The sequence below is a fragment of the Chiroxiphia lanceolata genome, chromosome 7 (assembly GCF_009829145.1).
Source record: "Chiroxiphia lanceolata isolate bChiLan1 chromosome 7, bChiLan1.pri, whole genome shotgun sequence".
NCBI lineage: Eukaryota > Metazoa > Chordata > Aves > Passeriformes > Pipridae > Chiroxiphia > Chiroxiphia lanceolata.
The window spans coordinates 34,197,645-34,220,133 of NC_045643.1; the positions used below are offsets into that span (position 1 = coordinate 34,197,645).

The following is a 22,489-nucleotide window of genomic DNA, read 5'->3' on the forward strand; positions in this document are numbered from 1 at the left end:
TCTATAAATTGTAGTTTTTCATTTAGTTATCTGGAAAAGATCAGAAACTCCAAAGCCTTTAATCTTCACTGGGGCCTGTTCTCCAGCAATAGACTCCAAACCAGAGCCCCAATCCACTTACCACATGTCCTTCCTGATCACCCCTAATGCAGTAATTAAGATTAAATGATGAACAGCGGCAACGTTCACAGCTGGAATGTTGAAAGGCAGCAATTGCTGTTGCTAAATCATAGAATCACAGAATGGTTTGGGCCAGAAGGGATCATAAATATACCTCATTCGAACCCCTGCCATGGGCAGGGACACAGTCCGCTATCCCAGGTTGCTCCAAGCCCCATCCAGCCTGGCCTTGGACACTTCCAGGGATGGGGCAGCCACAGCTTCTCTGGGCAACCTGTGCCACGGTCTCAGCACTCTCACAGTAAAGAATTTCTTCCTAATATCTAATCTAAAAACCTGTTCTCCTTCAGCTTAAAGCTATTCCACTTGTCCTCTCACTTATTTATCACTATAAATAAATCCATGGCTGGATGGAAATGCAGCGGTCAGGTGCGTCTCTGCAGAAATATGTTATTTCATTCCTCAGATTAAAAAGGAGGGAAGAAAAGACAACAGTGATCACTCTCAGCCTGAGACCTTGTATGTCAGCTTTCTGCCTCTATCCTATATTTTTTTATGGTGAGCTATGAACCCGGGAAAATAGGAGATTCTAATGGAAACAGTGATAGATGCTGATCTGTACCGGCCCAAATAGCACTGTCATAATGATGCTGGGGGAAGCATCACTTCCACTCTGACGGAAAGCTCCTGGTGAAGCTCTGCCATGTTTATTTCTGTTTTTTCAGCCACTCTTAAGCCTGCACAAGCCCAAAATCAGCCTGGTGATGCTGAGGACAGCTGGCCACCCCCACTACTAGGAAAACCACTTCTCTGCTGCAAAGCAGTGACTGCTCAGATGAAGAAAGAAGTGCTTCACCCATCATTCACCCATCCTTCACCCCAAATCTGACCTGAGGCCTTGAGAAGCACAAAAAAGAGACTTTTCTGCTGCATTTCCAAATTGCAGTTGGGACCAGGGGCCTGGCAGTGCTGGAATATCAGAAACTTTCCTCCTTGTTTGCACAGCTAAATGATGTGCTACTTAAAATGCCATTCAAACCATGGGCACCTATAGCTGGTATTGCTGTTAGTGACTGAGCCATAGGAAAAGTGATTGGAAATTTTAAGGTGAAATGATGTAGAAATGAAGCTGTTTGATTCATGGGAGGTTCTGGCTTTGCTTGTGTCTGCACCCAGCACTGACTGTCCTCTGGCAAGGGCACAGGAACACACTCAGTTGTCCTTCTGGGCTACTTGTCTTCTGCAATGTTTATTGAAATCCCTGCAATGGCTCTTTGGCTTTTCTCCTCTCGCCTTTTATGAGGAGATCTAGAGGATACTGAGTCATGTGCTGCGGCTAATGCTCAATGTATGTCTCTTCAGGGGGCTCTCACTCGAAATGAGAAAGCAGGGCATTGCTTTCCCGACGGTGCTTTGCTGAAGGCTCTGATAGAAAAAGAAGAAATATGTGGGTATAAGGTCTGGGATGGCGGAAGGGTTGGAAACATCAATGCATGCTACAACCAGGTGGGTTTGCCACGTCAATAACGTATTAGGGCACAAGTATTTCAAAACCGTGATGGTGAAATCGCTGAGTTGCATTGTGCTAGGCTACTACTACTTTTATTTATGTATGTGTTACACCAAATGAGGTGTACTCATGGGATAATGAAACACAGTGACCTGGGCTATTTCACGTGGCAACACAACAGCTTTCATAAGAGGGGAACATGAAATCATTGATAAGTTGAATTATAAGGACGTAATACCCCTGTTTAAAGCCCAGACAGCAATCACCAGCCACTGCTAAAAGTTGTATCTTACACTTAAGTATTTTTTTCCTCCTCCTCTTTGAACTACTTCTCAGGTTGTGGGATTCTCCAATGTTGCCCAGCCTTAATTCTTGACTCTGATCCATCCTGGTGCTGTCTTGTTTCACTGATTTCATTAGAGGAGCGAGATTCTGAGGCTGACAGAGCTGTCAGCTCAGTGGGCTGCAGGGAAGGGACCTTGTGGGCTCGGGGTGGTACACTGGTTGTGTTTTGCAAGTGTTTAGTAAAAAGGGGTCTAACAAAGAACCGCCCTGTTCTGCTCAGTGCCTGATGCAGGAGCAGGAATGAGGGGGCATTGTTCAGAAATGTGAGTAATAATTGTGCTTTTGTGATGTAAAACCTTTGTGGTGTGCAGATTTTTTTTTCCCCTGTTTTGAATAAACCTTTCTGCAGTATAAGAGAACCCAAAGGCCTTGATGGTCAGGTTTTGCTCCTAGCAAGGACAGGCCAATGCGCTTTGTTCATATGTTTATTCACGTTGCTTTAGCAATTTCCGGGCAATAAAAAAAAAATCTGTATTAAAAGAATGCAGCACATGCTGGAAAAAAATTACTTCCTCAGCATCTTTCCATTTCACTATAATGCATCTCTATAGTGAAAAATATTGCTGGTAGGGTATTTGAAAAATACTAGCTCAGGGAGGTTAGTGTGTCCATTTAAATAGATGGCTATTGCTGGAGTTCTCCTCTGCTGCACCTGCGTTTTCCCATTCCTTCCAAACCATCAATTTCCAAACAGAAGAAATCACCTAATCTTTTTCCCTATTACAGAGGCTGTAAAAGGGCACCCAGTTACCCTAAAATTTCCATTAACCCATAGATGTTTTCCAGTAAGAAGCACATTCTGAGACCCATCCAGATGCGCCGTACCCACAGCGTGCCTTGCTGTTTTCTTTTGCTATGTAAGCCACGAGAACAGCTCAAACCACTGTGATGTGGTTTATGTTTATGGAGTTTTAAACTTTAAACCTTTGTTTCTTGCTGTGCCCTTCTCTGAAAGGTGGTGATTACTCTTCAAAACCTCCCTCTTCCATGCATGATCCTGACCATGGCAGAGCCACACAGGGTTAAATAACATTTGCCATGAGATATTTTTTGAGAAATGAGCCTGCATTGTTGAGACACTGGTATCAATAAATGCTCTATTTTCTCTATTTGCCCAAATTTGGGTTCATTTGGAACTCAGTCCCCATGTCCTTCTCTGGGGGCAAGGCACTAAATAAAAGCAGGTGTCCCTGTGCAAGAGTTAATAGTTTTGATGCTTTGGGAATTTTATCCAGGTTATTCATCAATCACCAGCAATTATTCCTCTGGCTTCACCCCTGCCAGGAACCATTTAAAAACTCTTGGCAATTAGCTGAAATGAATCAGTCTGTTGGAATAAACAGTTCTGAAGCACCATTTGGCCACTCACTGGTGCTGCCGGGAGCTTCTTATCCCACCGCTGCAGAGGAAGGGGTGGTGGGAGGGAGGTGGTGTTCAGTCACCTCCTCTTGCCCCCAGTTACACCAGTGAACAATTCATACTGGGGGACGATTCCAGTGGTCTCTTCCCTCTCTGCTGCTTCTGTGCCTGAGTGTCCCATGGGTTTATACTTGTGTCCCCTCTGCAGCAGCAGAGGACCCTTCTCTGGCTTCCCTGTGGCAATTTTGGGGCCTCACAGGCCACAAGGATAACGCAGCATCATCAAGCGGCTGCACAAAAGCCCCAGTTTGAAGGAGGTGCACGGAGGGGGAGAGAAATAACTCTGCTTTGTCTGTTTGAAAATTCAGTGATTTCCACACATTTATCAAATATTAAATAATTTATGTCTTGACAGGCCTTATCAATTTTGCAAAGCACACACATTAACCAGATACAATGATCTCATATTAGCTTTTTCAGCATCTTATGCTGGAGCCCAGAAATATTAATAAAAACTCAGCCCATCATCAATTAAATGGAAAAAAACATAAAATTGTGTTCCATTATAGCCTCTTAGCCTTTTTTTTTTCCCCCAAGAAAATGATGACGGGTTCTAATAATTCATCACAAAAAGCTGAGCTTGAACTTTACTGATTATTAAATACTTTTTTTTTCCACAGACAGAGGCCGTGGTGGGTTTTATTGCAGCAGATGTGATTGCTGTCAGGGATGCTTCAAGGAATTTGGGAGTTAAGCAACATCTTTCAACAGAACTGTATAAAAGAAACATGTTTGTTCCATCAAGTCACAGCCCTATTTTTCAGGATGTTATCAGCCCATGTGCTTTCATGATTGAAAGATGGATTAACTTTCATTTACCACTGCAGCTTCTGCCAGGAGTGGAAGCTGTGAATTAACAACTTAGGCTACCACGCAGAAAAATCCTTAATAATCCTCAATCTTCAGCTGCCCAAACACATCCTCTGGATTTTGCTTGGAAATTTTTAATTTTTGATCCTGTCTCCCCAAAATTCTGCTGGGAAGCTTATGGATTTCCCCTGAGAAAACAAAATTGTGTGGGTCAGCCTGCCCCAATATCAAGAAGTTGCTTTTCAATGAAGCAAAAAGGACAGGTTTGATGGGGCTTTGAGCAACCTGATCTAGTGGAAGGTGTCCCTGCCCATGGCAGGGGGTTGGAATGAGATGAGCTTTAAGATCCCTTCCAACACAAACCATTCTATGATTCCATAATCCACTGAGAGCTGGGCTGTGGGGAAGGACAGAGTGAGCAGGGATTTACTTTTGATGAAGTTTGAAAAACAAAAAAAAATGACAAAAGACATCTCAAATGGGGGCTGAGCACAGGGTCTGTGTGCCCTACCTGGCTCTGGAAGCAGTGCCTACAGCTTGCAACCTGGAAGAAAGGAGAGCTGTGAGCAGCACACAGGCACAAATGGGATTGGAATATGACTACTGGTCATATTCATGCTGATGGGGGTGGTGGGATGTGAATATCCAGAAGAGAGACTGAACCTTGTAACTAAGGATGCCCTCACTCCATACAACTGAAACACTTTCCTACACTTGCACAACCTCTCCCTTGCTAAACTGTAAATAAACACCAGCAGGTTGTTGTGCCTGGCTTTCTCTCTCCTGTGGGCGATGATGGACTGTTTAAAATACTCTGGTGCAAAGATAAAATTAAGTCAGAAATTCAGAGTCCACTTGCTTGATTTCTGTCTCATTTTGAAACAGGTGATAAAGAGGGACTGTGTAGTTCAGCACGACAAATTCAGCAAAGATATCTATATGGGGGGAAAACAGAGCAGGGAGTCAGGAGTGCTGATCTCTAGATGGATGGTGGCAGGGTACTCAGACTTCTTGAAGTCCTCCAAACATATTAGTGAGGTTGTAATTTGGAAAGTTTTAAAGGCTCATACAGCTATTGCTACCTTTTTTTTTTTCTCTCAAGGAAGGTGGTGAGAAACCCCTTGTTCAATGACTAATATAATTGGATTACTTTAACAACTTTGCCCTGTCTCCTGTAGTTAAAACTATGACAAGCTGCTTCAGCAGAAAAGAAAGCCTTCATGATTGAACCTTGCAGCCCATTAAATTTTCTGCTTGTAAATAGAATCATAGAATCATTAAGGTTGGAAAAGACCTCCAAGATCATTGAGTCCAACCTTTGACCCAATACCACCATGTCAACTAAACCACAGCAGTAATCCTGCTAATGCATCCTACAAAGTAATTCCCCCTCTGCAGAGGGGTGCTGTACTGGCATCCCCGCCGATGGAAGGGAAGTGATCATTCCTGTACCATCTCCTGCTACCCATGACTGGTGACAGGGCTTCCTCCAAAGTGTTGCTGGGGAAGCGTCCAAGTGGTGCAACAGGAAAGTGATGGAAAGAGAAGAAATGGGAGACTAAACTGTGTATCAGTGTTAATATTCTCTGACATGTTGTCTGAAAGTCAACTAATACCGCTAAACAAGAGTACAGCTTAAATACCTGAGAGACACAACACAGTAACACAGAATCACAGAACTGATTAGGTTGGAAAACCCCTCTAAGATCATCAAGTTCAACCTATGACTGTTCACTGATCACTGATTTGTTTGACCAATGTCAACCAGACCGTGGTGCCAAGTGCCACATCCAGTCTTTCCTAAAACACCTCCAGGAACGGTGAATTTACCATCTCCCTGGGCAGCACATTCCAAAGTCTAATCACCCTTTCTGTGAAAAAATTCCTCCTAATATCCAACCTAAACCTCTCCTGGTGCAGCCTAATACTATGTCCTCTTTCCTACCACTTGTTACCTGGGAGAAAAGACTGACCCCCACCTGGCTACAACCTCCTTTCAGGTGGTTGTACAGTGTGATAAGGTCACTCCTGAGCCTCCTTTTCTCCAGGCTAAACACCCCCAGTTCCCTCAGCTGCTCCTCACGGGACCTGTGCTCCAGACCCTTCACCAGCTCCATTGCCCTTCTCTGGACTCTCTCCAGCACCTCAGTGTCCTTCCTGAATTGAGAGATCCAGACCTGGACACAGCATTCGAGGTGTGGCCTCACCAGTGCCAAGTACAGAGGAGGAATCACTTCCTTAATCCTGCTGGCCACACTATTCCTGATCCAGGCCAGGATGCCACTGGCCTTCTTGGCCACCCTGGCACATACTGGCTGCTCATGTTCAGCCAGACACGACAATAAGGGTGAGCCTGAAGCTTTCCCTCACTTTTTAGCCTTTCAAGAGATTCAAACTGTCCTAGAAGGTAAGTCAGAAAACATAAACTGGAAGCATGAGAGCCAGTGTTTGACTCAGCACTATTTTCCCACTCTATAATATGGTGAATTTCCCCTCTGCTCTCCAGGTAGATGAGCAGGAAGCTGATGAAGGGCAGTTTGTGGTGCATGGCTGAAAGGGGCTTTGTCATTACTCCTCAAAAGATCTGAGAAAGATCTCTGTCTGCATCTATATACGCCTAAAGGGGAGGGTGCAGGTAGAAATCTTTAGTTTAATGAGAATATGAGATGATAACATCCAAATAACCCACAGACAAAAATACAGATCTAAAAGAGGTATGCTGGGAGAAATATCCAATTCCGGATACAATTTATTTGCATATTTTTTAAACAAAACTTAGACTTCAAACTCAGTATTGTATTTTGCAGAAAAAAAAAATCACTTGAAAATTCTCCAATTTGTACAACTAAGCAAAATAGTATTTTTCTAAAACAGCACTTCAGTAAAGAAATACAATTGGGAGGAAGAAGCAGCAGAAGAAAAGAGTGAAAATTAAAAATAAAGTGTCCAAAGATTTCCTATTTCAAAAATGTATTTGCGGGAAGTGTGTGCTGTCTTTCTCACAGCCCTGATGAGTAGTTTTAGGTTATCTGAAGTGTTCCCTCCAGCCTCAATTGGATAAATTGCTTAGAGCATAGATAGCTTTTAAATTATATCCATGAATTGAATTGATCTACCTTTTTGCTGAGAGAAGAGAAAATTTGTTCTGAGAAATGTTTCTTGCCAAAAAATGTGCACCAGTTCTATTCCTGAAGACTTAAACTCTTAGGGTTTTTTCCCCCTTAAATCTAAAATAGAGATATTTGAGATAAAAAATAGGTATCTTTTCTGTATGTTTTTGTAGGAGTCTTATAATTTTTTTCTGATATCACTAAGTAATTTTACTCCTTTACTATATATGAGGCATTCACTATTTAAGGGTGGGGCAGTAATTTAAATGTAAACCTTTCTGTGAAATTCTGAAAAAGTCTTGTATAGAAATATCTAATTCAGTTATGGTAGACGCAGAAAGCTTAGATTATATATATATAAAAATAAAAATATATATGCATATAAATATATGTATATAGAAATCTATATGAAATGTTCAAGAAGAATTTTTGGTTCCTAACAGGACAGGCAAGGCAGTGCTGTGGTGGGGTGGGTGAGTATCCACCTGCCTGGCTACACAGTGTCCTGAACTGTGTTAGTGATCAACTGTCCTTCAGTAAATAAACAGGTCTTCGAGTCTGTGACATACAAATGGAGTGTTCTAGCCAGGAGGGACTTCTGAAGGACTTCTCCACAGAGACGTTTAGAAACTCTGACTTCAAAAATCATTATGCATTTATTTCCAGCGTAGTTTCTGACACTGGGAACTGAGAGGGAGAGGATGAAACCTGAGCTGAGCATACGGGTTCCTGTTAGGTGATGGCCTGTGTCTACTGGCTGCCTGAGCACATGTTAAGCCTGGGGTGGGGGTCACATTTCTTTTGGCAGGGGGCTTCACCTCTAGGTGCCTGTTCCTGCTCTCCACACACTCCTCTCCCTAGGCCTGGCATGATCGTGGTGTTTGATGCAGACCACCCCAAGTTACTTGTCTATATTTAAGAAGAAAACACAGTTCATGCTCTGCTGACATATATAAACCCCATTGATTCTCAAGTGTTTTTTCAGTCTCCCTACATATTTCCTTGAAATTCAGGCTGCGCTCTTGCAATCTATTTTGAACTGAGCTTCACTCTATTTTGTATTATCTAGTACATGTATTATCTTATGGGACTGAGACTTGTCCTTTTAGGATGAAGGTCTGGCATTTAGCTACTTTTAGCAGACATTTAGAAGACATTCCTATTCACCTGGAAAGCCTGTGAGATGTCCCAGGTGTTTTCAGTCTCCCCTGAAGTCACTCTTCCACTTGCAGGTGCTCCTCATGGAATCATTTAAGTTGGAAAAGACCTTTAAGATCATCAAGTCCAAACATTACCCCAGCACTGCCAAGCCCCACTAAACCCTGTCCCTAAGAACTGAGGCAGCTTGTAGGGGCAAAACCCAAACCAGCCTCTTCCTGCAGATGGAAACGGGAACACTCAACCCCTTTGCCAACACAGCGCCTGCTGACCAGCCGTCTGTTGAACTTTACAGTTAATAATTTCCCCTCCTGCTTATTTCTTTAATGCCTGGGAGATTTCACTTTACGTTTGCTGAGATCAGTTCATTAAAATACTAATTTCAAGCGGTAATTATCTGTTGGTGAGCGCTGCCGGTGGAACCAGCGGTAGCACTGATACGCTCTCAGCTGCAGGAGAGTTCACAGATGCTCAGGTCCCTGGAAGCTCCGAGCAGGAGACACTGTGGTGCTCAGCTGGAGGCAGGCTGGCAAGGATTTTTTTGGGGGGGAAATGTTTTAAGAATCATAGTTAACCATTAGGGCTATTTTATGTGGCGGGGAAAGTGCATTAACAGAAACTGCTGTATCTGTTAGAAATGAACCTGATTTTACTGAAGTTGTCATGAGGTTTTGTATGCCTTGTAGAGTTTAAACTAAAAATCAATTACAGAACAGCCCTTAATCTCCTCTTTGGAGTTGATTCATATTTGGATGTGGACTCTGAGACCCCCATGACCTCCCTCCTCGCTCAGTACAGCACAGCAAAGGCTGGATTTTCTCTCTTCCTACTCACGCGCCATTATTCAATTTTTTACTGCATTATGAAGAGGAGAGTTTTAATAATCGAGCCAGATTAAAAGAATAAAAGGATGCTTCTGACGAGTTACAAACAGAGAGAGGCTGTGCATTTCTAGCAGATTTCAAACTCAGTATTATTACAACGTGTAAGAGATGATTAACAAAGAAAAATATTACAGTTATCTACTCCCTTTGAGAGCCTAACTAATGAACCTCTACCAGCTGCTGTTGAAAAATCAGTAACACTATCACTATCAATTTCAAGACAAAGCACAGCTGACAGATGTTTGAAGTGATAAATCAGACTGCACAAGGATTAAAATAACAAGCCCCAAATGGCCTTTAAAAGACAAAGGTGCTGCAGTGAACTATTTTCAGCCACTTTGGATCCTGTCAAAAGTTAGATCACTGATACAATTATCTTGCAAAACAGTAATGGCCAAAGTAATATGTTATGAAAAATCTAACAATGGTGATACTCGAGCCAAGATTTTGAAAAGAACAGGCTTGATACTCATTTGTGCTTTTAATGGCAGAACTGAAAATGCTGTGCTGCCCTTAATACTTCTTCTGGGAATGAGTGATGAAAAGTATGTGCTGGGCTGAAGCATAAAATGTAACTGAATTGCATTCTTGTACATTTTAATTAATCCTGTTTTAAAGCAGGAAGTTACATTTTAATAGGCAATGAACACCATTATTTAAATAAGGCATAAGATTTTTGTGTTGCTTCACTGCAGGCTGCGTTTCCTAACAACCTGCCAGTGACACGATGGAGATAAAGAACCCATTCCTGAAGAACAACGTGTGTGCTTCCAGACTCCACTGCCTTTAATGGGCGACAGCTGTAACGAGGGGAGAGAGCAGAAACAAATCCCAAGTTTCTGAACTTTGCCTCAGCTTTCACTGTTAAGTGCATCTTGTCAGAAGGCATGTTTCCTCCCTAACCCTCTGTTAACCCTATGGTATTTATGAAATAAAAATGCTAGAAATGCTGTTAGAAATGCTCTGTTTAAAACATTAAAGTTGCAGGTATTTTCCTGGCACCACTCTTGGCTCAGGCAGGGTCACCACAGAGTTCAGCATGGGAAGCTCCCATTGGAAAAGAGCTGCCCTAGTGATTTCTTCACTGACATATCAGGAAAGCTGTGCTCACTCCAAGTTCCTGGGCACGTTCCGGCTGAAGAACCTGTTAGCTGGGTTATCCAGTGGCTCTTGGTGATTCCTCCTGACTCCTCGTGCTCTTTGTGTATGGATGTATCCAAGAGTCCATCAGCTGGACAGGGGGGGATTGACTAGTAGTCTCAAGTTAAAAGCTTTCTTCCAGAAAACACATTTTACAGCTTACTTCAAGGATAGTGTTCCTTCCTGGAAATCCTACTGCCCACGTGTGCTTTTGTTAATGTACCCAAGCTGTCGGAGCTGCTGGGTACATTCTTGGCATCTCCCTAAGAAAAATATTTCTGCTTATAAGCTTTGTGACAGAAACACATGGGAAGTGCACGAGTACACTGGATTGCCACGGATACAGAGGGAAGAGGCGAGTTACCCCTCACCAAGAAGTGCTGTGTCGTGGGGTCAGGCTGCCTGGGGAGGGCCGGGGCTGAGGCTGCTTTGGAGATGTGGGAGTCACACACTGGGGAGAAGCTCCTCCACTTGTGCCTTTTCAATGAGGTGGAGGCCCTTTGGGAAAAGCCTGGGGGTGAGCATCTTCCCAGGACTGTGCCGAAACCCATCCCTTGCTGGGAGTTCCGGGCAGCCCCTTCTCGCTGCCTTTCCCCTCCTGCTCTGGATGACACCATCGCACCAGTTTGGGATGAAGGCAAGGCTGAGGTTTGTCCTCCTCCCCAGCCAGTGTGGAAGCTGGGGCTGGGCTGGAGCTGCTTGTCCCCCCCATGGCTGCCAGGGGAGCAGTGCCATGCTGGCTCACAGCTTCTCCCCTCCCCGCCTTACGTGTGGAAGGCCACGGCAGTTTTCTAAATTAAATTAAAATCTTTTTCCTTTTCAAACCACTTAGCATGGGGTAGCACACTGGGGCACTTGGAGATATTTCACTGCTGCCTACACACATGCATGCATGCTGCTTTCCTAAATGAATTACTCTCTTAAAGAAGAGAAAGTCATTGACTGAAGCTGCCTGATTATTAAGTTTTAAGGTGAAACAATATTAGCCTTTGCCTAACAGCAGCCAGCCACGCCTGCAGCCATTGTGTACTGCATAATGGTGTACTAACAGTGACTTCATACTGTAAGGTCCTATTGAAACCCAGTTTTAATCCCTTTTAATTTATTCAGCCATCTTTTGTGTCCCCAAGAAAAGGAAAAACAGAATTCCTTTCAGCTTGAATTTGGTTGTACTTCAAAGATTGGGAGAACAGTTTGAGATTAGTTGGTTAAAGCTTCCTAAAATACAAAGATCTTTCTTAGTTTTTGTTTGTTGTTTTTTTTTTTTTTAGCTATTTATCAATTAAAAAACTTGGGATTTCTGACTTATTTTTAAAACAAAACCCCCCCACCATTATTCCCATTCAATACCAGTGCGTGGTACATGAAATGTTAATTCCAAAATGAAATGATAGGTTTGAAACACTTTAAAAATGACAAGGTTTAAATTTGAAATTCGATCACCATGTAAGTTTTAACAGGGCTTAATTAGAAATTGGTCAGTCATCCGTCCTGATATAATAAATCCGTGACTTGGGTTTACAAAAGGGAGAAGAGATGAGTTTGAGATCTAGTTTGCCTGGAAGAATGTCATAACACAGGCCTGGTTTGTTCCCCTGCCGGAATTTAACAAGATATTTAATATCTAGGATCTTTGTATATGCACTGTAAGAACAGAAACAGGATCTGAAGACAGAAAGGCACAGATCAGATGTAAATGTTATGTTCTAGCACAATAGGAGTTAATACAAATTGCTGTCATTTGCATGTAAAAATATAATTTCAAACCTATTTGCTCCACACGCGCTGTATCTGTATCAAACAAGAAGGGAGCACATTCAAGACATCTTTACATCTTACAGTCTCTCTTTTACTGTGAATTACTTTGTACATAACCCCAAGTATTAATTTGGTCTCATTCCACGATGCATTTGATGCATTCCAATTGGCATATAAAGAATAACATTTCCAGGTTGTGGAAAAGAACTGTACTAGCAGGGTGCTTGCAGTTGGTGAAACAAGCACTGATGGCAGATAAATCACCTGCAGGAGGGCTGGGGATGAGGGAAATGAGACTTTAGCACGTTGGTTTTAAGGCACACGTCTGAAACACACACCCTAGAAAATGTACAATCCTAGAAACAAGACAGAAGGAAGTGTTCTCTTTGGATGCAGACTAAAGATATCTTAGAAGAGAGGCTATATAAAAGCATAACCTGAAAAGTCTTCCCTTAAATGCAAATAATGCAAACTAGAATGCAAGTATCAGTGGATTCATAGGCTGTAACAGCCAGCTGGATCCCAAACCTGCAAACTCCCCAGAGGCCTTGATATGAGGTGGGTTTAGATAAGCATTCTGTGAGAAATCTCAGCTCCGTTGACTTATTTGTCTTTACTCACAGACATTCTTTCCCTGAAAGTTTAGATAATCACAGAATCACAGAATGGTTGATGAGGTGGGGAAGGACTTTAAAGATCATCTAGTTCCAAAACCCCTTGCCATGATCAAGGACCCCTTTGCTGGACCAGGACGGTTCCAGGGGTACTACTGTCCACACTCCTCTGCTAACAACTCATTTGACTTTGCTGCTCCAGGACTTGACCACGCAGGGTAACAAAACCAAAATGTTCCTTATGCACCTTGGTGTTCAAATTTCTTTGGGGATTTTTCTTTTTCAGTTGACCACAGTCTTGACCTCCCTTGCAGGTAATGAATCTGCTTCCAAAATAGACTTTTCTAATTTAAGGTTTACTCTGAAAATATCCACTCTGCAGTAGTCAGTTCTCACTATGTTTTAAAAAGCAGAATAAACCAGTTCAGAAGGATTCATGATTGCTAATAAGACCTGTATTCACTGCTTCATTCATGCACTGACTGAACAGATGTAACACAAAATGAAGTCTTTTTCATCAAATTGCCAGATTCTGAGTCTGTATAAGAAACCTAACCACTGGCCATGAATGGGTTTGGGAATGAGTGTTAACAGGTGCCCTGAGTAATCTCAAAACCCAAACACACTGGGGGTAGGAAGAGCAGGCTTTTAGAGCAGGAAATATGAGATGTGAGCTGATAAGGAGAAGCTACAAGAACTTGTGATGCCTAAGTGATGCCAGGCTTAAAAAGCCACACAATCCTTCTCGTCTCTAATGTGTGTTTTCACACGGATTGTGGAGATCAAAGAAGGAAACAAATCTAAATGTAACTGCTGCCTAGACCAAAGCTGGTAATAGGCTTGTGACAGACATAAAAGCAGCTCTGCTGTAAATGTTTTAAACTGCCTCCTGTGGATACAAAAGGTGGTTCTACAGGGACAGGAAGTAATCCCCTGTATTAAAATTTAATGTGTTGCCCTATGTGATCAATTACAAAGCCTATAAATATGTATGTGCATGACTGAATCAGTAATAAAAATGTGATTTTATAAATCTCCGAGTCTCCATGTTCAGGCCAGCAAACTTGTTACATCAAATAGCATTACAACTTCTGATACCTATGGAAGAGCCAGTTGCTTGTGATGAACCATTTCAGGAAGGGTTTGTTTGTCTGTTTTACCTGCCTGCAATGCTGCAGGGATAAGGATGAAGGGAGCTCAGCCCTGTGCCAACTCCCTGTGTGCCTGGATCGTCCACTGGTACAAACTTAATCTGGACCGGACATGACCATCAAATTTACTAGAGTATATGCAGAGTAGTCTGTTACAGATTTTGGCTCAGAAATTTGTGCATAAGTCTGGTTTCCCTGTTCTTGGCTGAGTTTGAAGCTGGGAACCTTCCAGCTCCTGTTGGAGGCATAGCAGCTTCTCCTGTCCACAAGCCACACCTGGAGGAGGGCATAGACTCACAGTAGAAACAAGGATCGTTATCACCTATGTTCAGAGAACAAGAAGCTTGGATATGTTACTTCACTGAACAGAGAGCTAATATTTCCAGAACAAGCTCCAGAAGAGAAAATCTTGGCAGATGTCCTTCCAGCCAGCAAAGGGCAACACCTCATTAAGTGTAGATAAGATGTACATGGCTCGTGCTCGACTTCGCTTAGGGCTCAGCCGAACTTCAGCACAAACTCTTATAGCTGAATATGGATTGAAATGTCTAAACAATTTTGATGTTCAGTTCATTGCTGCTCAATACTCAGGAGGAGATGTTTTCTCTGGAGTGCTAACAGCATGCTTCCCTCAGCTGCTCTTCTCCATTTGTCTTCATGGTCAGTACACAGGAAAAATGCAGCACAGATTGGAGGGAGCAGGAGGGTCACTACACTTCTTGTTTGCACCTCTGTCTGCATTGGGGTGCTGATTTCCTGGCCTTGTAGCCAGGCCGTGATGCTCCCACCACTGTTCAGTATGAGAACTGCTCCTGCTCTGGTCTAGATTTGGGAACAGGGTGTCCATGACATGCCAACAGGTTCCCTGCTCATTGTATTCCTCCCCGATGCCGTCCCACCTAGCGCTGTACATTGGGAGCACATCACTAATACCAGGCTCTGTATTAAAGACAGCCAGTCTCCTTTTCTGTGCCCTGGCTTGCCATGGAAACCCTCTCCTTCCCCACGTGAACTGGCATTCAGGCACACACACATAAAACTGAGGGAAAGCATTCAGTTTGGAAACATGTGAGTATTAAAAGGTCAGATCAAGTCTGATGTTCTGCATTAAGAGATGTACTTGATTTCCTCTATGTTAAGTCCAAAGCTAAATGCACTATGCTTGGGTCATTTTTAGTAATAAAAATCTTTTCTTTCACATGACTGTACAAGGAAAATATTCCCTGCCAGAAGTCAGACCTATGCAAACATCCATAGGTTTCAGTAAGAAATAACTGGAAAGCACATTGGCTGCAGATTTAACTTCTCCTGTCTGATACCTACAGTCTAGAAACGTGCAAATAACTGATACGTGTGATTGTGACAATTGTAAGACCAGGTAGTCCTGAGAGAATATGCTCTGTTGCAGAGAATGGCTAAACACTGCCTTTGGCTTTGATTATTTACATTATGTGATAAGTGAATGAACAAGGTACATGTGGTTTTTATTGCTCCACCCATGACTTCATGTGAGCATCTCTTATTTTTTTTGCTGCTGCTAATATTACAATTAAACCTTGCTATTTGGTCTGGGAATTTATAAAAAACCTTCTCAGCTGTGCTGCACAAAATACTTCTTACAGAACTATTCCTTTTCTGATTTCCTTAGTGCCTACATTATTCAGAGGAAAAAAAACCCCGGGTAATCAAATCACACGACCTACAAAAAGAGTGAAAAACAGGGCCTTGCTTGCTCCCAGAAGTGAGGAAATGTAGTGTTAAGACTTGAAACTCATTTCCAATTTTCTCTGTTCATACTGTGGTCTCTAAACAGCACATTATCTCACACACCAGATGTGCAGCAGTATCTAGGTACTACAGGGTGTGATAAGTGTGGAATTTCAGCCCTATTTCTTCTTTTATGCTGTAAGTCAAATCCTTACTCTGATTTTAATTTAGGGTTTTGTCTTGTTTTCTGTGTGCTTTGGGGGGTGGGACAGAAGTGGGGAGTTTGTTGCTCAATTATAGAAATGGAAAAAGGAATCGTTGGGGACTCAGATTATTTTAGCTTAACAACACAAGAGAAATCAGTACTCACACCTCTAATTTTATTTAAATTGGTGTAAAACTAGAGTGTAGAAACAAGCTGATGTGATTAACTCCACTTAAGAGGAATTTGCCCACAAGAAAGCAGTCTCTTGGCTGGCACAAGCTGCATTTGGAACTGAAATAAAATGGAGAGATCTTGAAAATTTGAACAACTGTCAAGTGCCATTCTGAAAATACTATTTGGATATTAAGTAATTTGAACACATTACAATAAATAACACTGCTACTTTTGTGTTATTTTGTGTTACTAAGATGTTCAATAATAGTAATAATTATAATAATGTTCTGTCTCAGCTGAGAGGTGGTGACCCCATAAAGCAGTCAAATGATGTTGCAAATGCACGTTTTTCATATATAAGTAGTCATCCAGAAAATAGAGGAAATAAAACTTTGCACCAGGATGAATATAAAACTTGGATACAGCATGGTAATTTTCTGGTATGTTAACAGCATTTGGGAGCTTGGAAGGTGAGAGTTTAAGCTGAAGGGAAAAGGGAGGCCACGGAGGAAGAAAATGAGCCTTATTCTTCAAGGTACATTTTTGTCTTGATGTTTCTCCAGGAAGGTTTCTCTACCTTCCAGGAGTCACCAAGCTCTTTGGAGCTCTTTGGATTCAGAGGAAACTTCTTGCTGGTTTCTGTGGGCTTTGTCTGGGGCCCAATGCCTGAACATCAGCTTGAGTTCTGTGGAAGCTGAAAAGGTTTGGTTCCTTGCAGGACCAAATGGCTGCACACCTCTAAAGAAGCTGAGCATGATGCTCAGTGCTTCCAGTCATCCACAAATGAATGAGCTAATTAAATTTTTTTTTTTTTTGGTTTGCTATACTGCATAGTCCAATTAAGTTGCTAAGCCAATCATCTTGAAATAAATCAACCATATTGTTACATAATTCTTCTTAACAAAGAGAGATGTCATTATATGAACTAGGTTCTAAGGGTGCCAGATGCTCCTAAACAGGGAGTCTAATTTATTTGGTTGATTTTAAGAAGCGACTCATTCATGTGTGATAGATTTTGTCATCCAAAATGCTAATTCTTATCTGAGTTTAAAGTAGATTTCTGTCTCTCTCATACATAAATGAGAGCACACAAGAGCTAAATATGGACACTCCTTAATTCTCCATCACACAATCATATAAAAATCTTGTCTAAAAAATACTGAATAAATGTCCTTTTTAAGACAGTTAATAGGATTGCAATAGAAAAGAGGCCGAAACCACATCTCAAAATAATTGTACCAGATATGTAGAAAAAACATATGATCTTTGAAAACAAAGCTTTTGCTGAAGAAAGAGAATATACTGAAAGGTTAGCACTGTGTAATGGGAAAAATGAGATGAAGTGGGTTCCTGGCCAGCCCATAGTGCTGCCCAGTAATTGTGCTCAGCCCTGAAGGAGAGCAGAGCAGGCTGGCAGTGGGCTCAGAGTCTCTGGCAGACTGGGAAACCTAGTTCCCTCTGTAAAAAAAAACAAAAAAAGGAAAAGATTACACGCTTTAGATTTGATTAACGTTTCAAGGATACTATTAAAGGAGATGGGCAGTGGAGATGTTCCCTTCAAATGCTGCCAGTGACATCGGCTCCTCCAGAGAAGAGCATACTGCACACTTCTAACACAGTAATCAAGCAAGCCTGGCTTTATCTTTCTGCCCTTGGTTAATGCTCTTTTTTCTTTTTTCTTCCAGAGAGAAGATTATAGAAAACAAAAAATGTGTTGGTTGTTTTTTGATAGCTTCGTTGGAGGGTTGAATGAGTCACACAAAAGCCAAGGTATGCAAAGCAGCTTTGGGTGACAGTCCTCTCCTAACCATCCTCCAAGGGCTTCCTGAAGAAAATGCTACTGACCATTAGTAATCTGCACCCCTTGGAGATGCAGGATGTCAGAACAGCACTAAGAAGAAAGAAATGGGGATTACTGAATTTTCTGTGCACCTGTGCCTACCATCCCGATTTGTTGCTCTTAATTTTGGACTGCAACAAAACAGCTTTTGCTTTGTGTTTTCACTTGGCCAGTGATGACTGAAAGTGATTTCTCCGGATAAAAGTTGAAGGAAAAACCCCTGTGGTTTCCATTTGGACATTAGAGGGTTGATGTGTTTTGCTGTCACGTTCTATTTTTAAAAGCATGACACTGCACAGGTGTTCAGACTCTGAATCCTTAGCAAAATCTGTCATCTCTCTGCAGCTTGTCACTACATCAGCTCACAAACTGAGGGAGAACCAAGTTCCCCTATGGTAGAAAACTGCAAGTGCTTGACAATGGTTAATGATAATTTCTTTCCATAGCTGAAAAATATCACTACACTTGATAAATTCTATGGTGTTATAATTGCTTTGAGGTTCATTTGCCTATCCAGAATTTCTCAATTTAATTATTTATCTACAAGTCCTCAATATGTAGAACACAACCTAACGGATGATTAAAAATGTGAATCGTTTTTGCAGGAGCAAAAGTTGTTAGTCTGAGTTGAAGCACAGGTTGACAGTTCTACCTCTGTGCTTAGTCTCCACGAAACACTGAATTCAGAAGGATGAGGCTTACAAAGAATTACAAATCTTCTTGTGTCTGCCTTAAGCATATATTATTTCTATGGGCATTGCTAAAATGTAACACAGCAAAGAATATAATAATCAGTATTTTAGGCAAGATGGTCTTGAGTTTTTAGCTCCAGAAAGTGGGGCTAACCCACACTAATCATGATCTTGAAAATTCTGTTGAATCTTATACACTGCTAGTATAGATTTCAGGCAAAAGTATCCCATGTTCAAACCCTAGAGAAGGGGGAAAATGAAGCAGTTCTTACAGGACTGCTCCAGAGTCATGAAGCGAGTGCACATTGCTGCTTCACCTGGAGCATCCTCATCCACAAGGAACATTTACTTCTGACTCTACAAGGCTATTTGCATTGATACTGGAAGACCAAACTTAAGATCTACCCCTGGAAGTAAAGCTTAGATCTCCTAAAGAGACCTGGAGTGAACCATCATGTCCTTCTAGCTAATTTAGAGACAAAACTGGATTGAAAACCATTCCTTTGCAGATGATTATTTAAATTATGGCTTAACAATCCTTTAGCATCCATCACTAAACAACATCACTAAACTGTCTCAATGATACTGTATTGAACTCCAACATTTGACTCTTGCACCAAGTAACTCTAATTCAAATCCTCTGAAGTTTGATTCTTTTCCCTATGTAAATCCTTACTATCAGTCACAGAGACAATTCTGAGCAATCTGAACCCATACATTGCCCAGAGGGATGGATGGGTGTCATTCAAATGTGCTGAAAGAGCTGGTCGATGTTATTGTGAGGCTCTTCACTATCTAGTTTGAAAGGTTTTGAAGACTGGGGGAGGATCCTGATGACCAGGAAAGACCCCAGAGGTAGCAACTGTTTTTAAAAAGGCTAAAAACAATCTGGGAGATTATCAGATGCTCAGACTCACTTCAGCCCTCAGGGAAATCACAGAGTAAATCCTTTCTAAAGTCATATGTGGACACATGAAGGGGAAGATGATGACTGGAAATAAACAACATAGATTTACCATGGATTTACTAAATTTACCATGCTTGACTAAACTGGTTGCCAAATATTTATCAAATTACTAGATCTGTGAATGAGGAGAGAGCAGAGGAGTGTCTTCTACTTTGTCAAGGTTTTTGACACAGTCTCCCAAGCATTTCTGTCTCCAGGTTGGAACATTGCTGCCCTGAGGAGTGGACTAAAAGTGGGTGAAAAGCTGCTGGGCTGAGGCTCAGAAGGCCACAGTTAATGTGTCACACTCTAACCAGACATTGGTAACAAATGGGTCCTGTTCTTCCCTAAGACTTATAGACTGAATTCACAGAGGGATTTTGGAGGCTTAAATGTTCATAATCACTATCATTACCGAAAAGTTTTGACGTGGTTTGCCGGAAATCACAGTATAAACACCCCCCCCCCCCCGATAACTAATCTACCCAAAGAAGATGATTTAAACAATCTTGTTTGCTTCAGATTTCATTATAAAGTTATTTTTAAAATATACCATTGACAGTTGTTGATATTGGATCAAAGGTGTTTAGCAATTTTTTTTTCCTTGTTTTTAATCTACATATTCCTTGAAAAAAAAGTCATATTTGTGTTGTGGGCTTGATTTAAAGGACAGCTTTCACCTGCTAACTTCCCCAGGACACTGTCTTACATATATATATATATATTTATACAAACACACACACACACAGAGAATGTGTCATAGGATGAGGTTTTCTTTCTTGATAATGTAACGAGGACTGCTTCCTATCTGGGTTGTCTGGAATACAGTTCATTTCTTGAATAGATGGTTCAAAAGCATTTTGAATAAAACAGAATAATTTTTTTGCCTGATAGGTTTAAATATATCACAATTAGCATCATGTGGAAGAAGAATTTATCTCATAAGTTAACTTGTGAGAATTGTATTTATATTTACAATGATTAAATAAATATTCATTGTGATCTACTGAGTTAATCTTTCACCCTACAGGGATGTAGGACTGCAGACCCCATCGCTTCCAGGATTGTGATACACTACAGAGAGGGCTCAACCAGTTAGTCCCAGAATTGAGACCACATCAGAAAATTAACAACCAGATCAGAGAGAGACACAATTATGTACTTTTATGAGTTACATCAATCAGTTGGATTTATTCATATTGTCTTACAGAAGATTAATAGATGCATAGAACATTAATATACTTTTATAGCAGTGTAATTTATAAAGGGAAAAAACTTTTAGGAAAAAGTCTGATGCATCTACTATTAATATTTTGCTGAGGGGGATGAGACTTTTAAACTCACCTTGCAAACACTACTTAAAATCAACAAAGCGCAGCCTAGGAAGGTTATTCTGTATCTTATCCTCCAGGGTCAATAATTCTATACTTGGAGCCTTCTCTGAACTGATTTGTCTATATTTCAGATAAGAACACACTTTGATGTTCCTAACCAAATTGATGCATTTCTCCCACACATTTATTGTTCTTGTTTCTAACTGCTGAAAGAAAAACTAGCATCTTGTCTAGCTCTTAATGGAAAGTTTATCTATTAAAGATGATGGCTTGTATGAGAAAAGGTGGTGGTTCCAGGCAAAAAGACTATTTTACAGACTACTCTAAATGTATTTCTTTCAGGAATAGGAAATTTGAAGCAGTATTAGGTTTATATCAACAAAACATGTGATTCTTTTAATAACATCCTTCAACAGAAGCTTTTCTTATACACTGACAACTATAAAGGTTGTCACTGCTTGCAAAGAAAAGTGTCCCTTGGGAATCTGTGGGACATTTCTTTAATCAGAAATTACAGTGAGCAAAACATTTAGGTACACAATCTGTTTATGTGTAATTCCTGCTGTTATTTTTCTTTTCAGACACTCTAATTTTTACTCAGAGCACAAAGCAGAAGACACCCCTGAAGATCTTGCAATGGAAATATCACATCAGGGAGATTGATAATGTTTCTGGCTAGATACAAGAGTGTTCTCCCTGAGCTCTGAGCTGATCAAAACCTTATAACTGTATGAATCCTACACTAATCCTAGTTTTTGATGCTGTGCTTGTTAACTGATGCATAGTGCTAATACAGTCACGTAGTTCACATCTTCAGAACACACACAGTGTCCCATCCTCATGGGCTGGCTGCAGATGTCCCCAAAAAAATCCAACCTGTCTAGATCACATGCCCATTAAAAAAAAAAAAAAAATTGGTAATGGAAGCATCATGGTTTGAAGTAGAAAAAATATTCCAAGAGAATTATGCAAAATATAATGTCTTCCTCCTGAATCTAGCCCATTGTCTTAATCTGAAAAACTGCCAAATTCTCCAAGACTCCTATATAATCCCTAACGGGTTAAAAGACATCATCTAAGCAAATTTGTTCAGCACGTGAGATATCTTTCCTTTAAGATGTTTTGTGAAAACCAACAGGGAAGAGGGAAGAAAAAAAGTGTATATTACTCTAAACACTCAGAATCAGTAGAAAAGATGAATAAGGAGGCAAAACTCTCCATGACTCATAGTGCTAATGTTGCAGTTCTTTGAGAAAATGGTCCCCAGGAACAGGCAAATAATGCAGCCTGAACAAAGTGTCTCAGGAGTGATAGAAGAGGAGATAGCTAAGCATAAAGGGAACGAATTAGGGAAACTTTGTGCATAGTATTAGAAAAAACTTACTAAACAATATGATACCATCAGCTGTGAGACTTCCTAGGGATTATCATGGGACCTTCTAAAAAAACATTAAGGAAGAATACTAGGAAGTGTTCAGCATGAGCAAGCCAACATCACAGGATATTGGATAGCTTTTCCTGGTATCCATCTGATAAAGATAACAACAAAAAGCAAGGAGAGCTTGACAGAGA

The 22,489-nt window shown here is 41.2% G+C and overlaps 2 protein-coding genes across 3 annotated transcripts in view; one reads left to right on the forward strand and one right to left on the reverse strand.

The window, feature by feature from the left end:
* SPOPL (speckle type BTB/POZ protein like) overlaps window positions 1–10,115 on the forward strand; it is a 63,146-nt gene extending 53,031 nt beyond the window's left edge. The window contains exon 11 of the mRNA XM_032692934.1: window positions 10,052–10,115. Coding sequence (XP_032548825.1) covers window positions 10,052–10,079 — 28 coding nt within the window. The 3' untranslated portion in view covers window positions 10,080–10,115. The remainder of the gene's footprint in view (window positions 1–10,051) is intronic.
* NXPH2 (neurexophilin 2) overlaps window positions 1–22,489 on the reverse strand; it is a 38,220-nt gene that overhangs the window by 4,304 nt on the left and 11,427 nt on the right. The window lies entirely within an intron of this gene.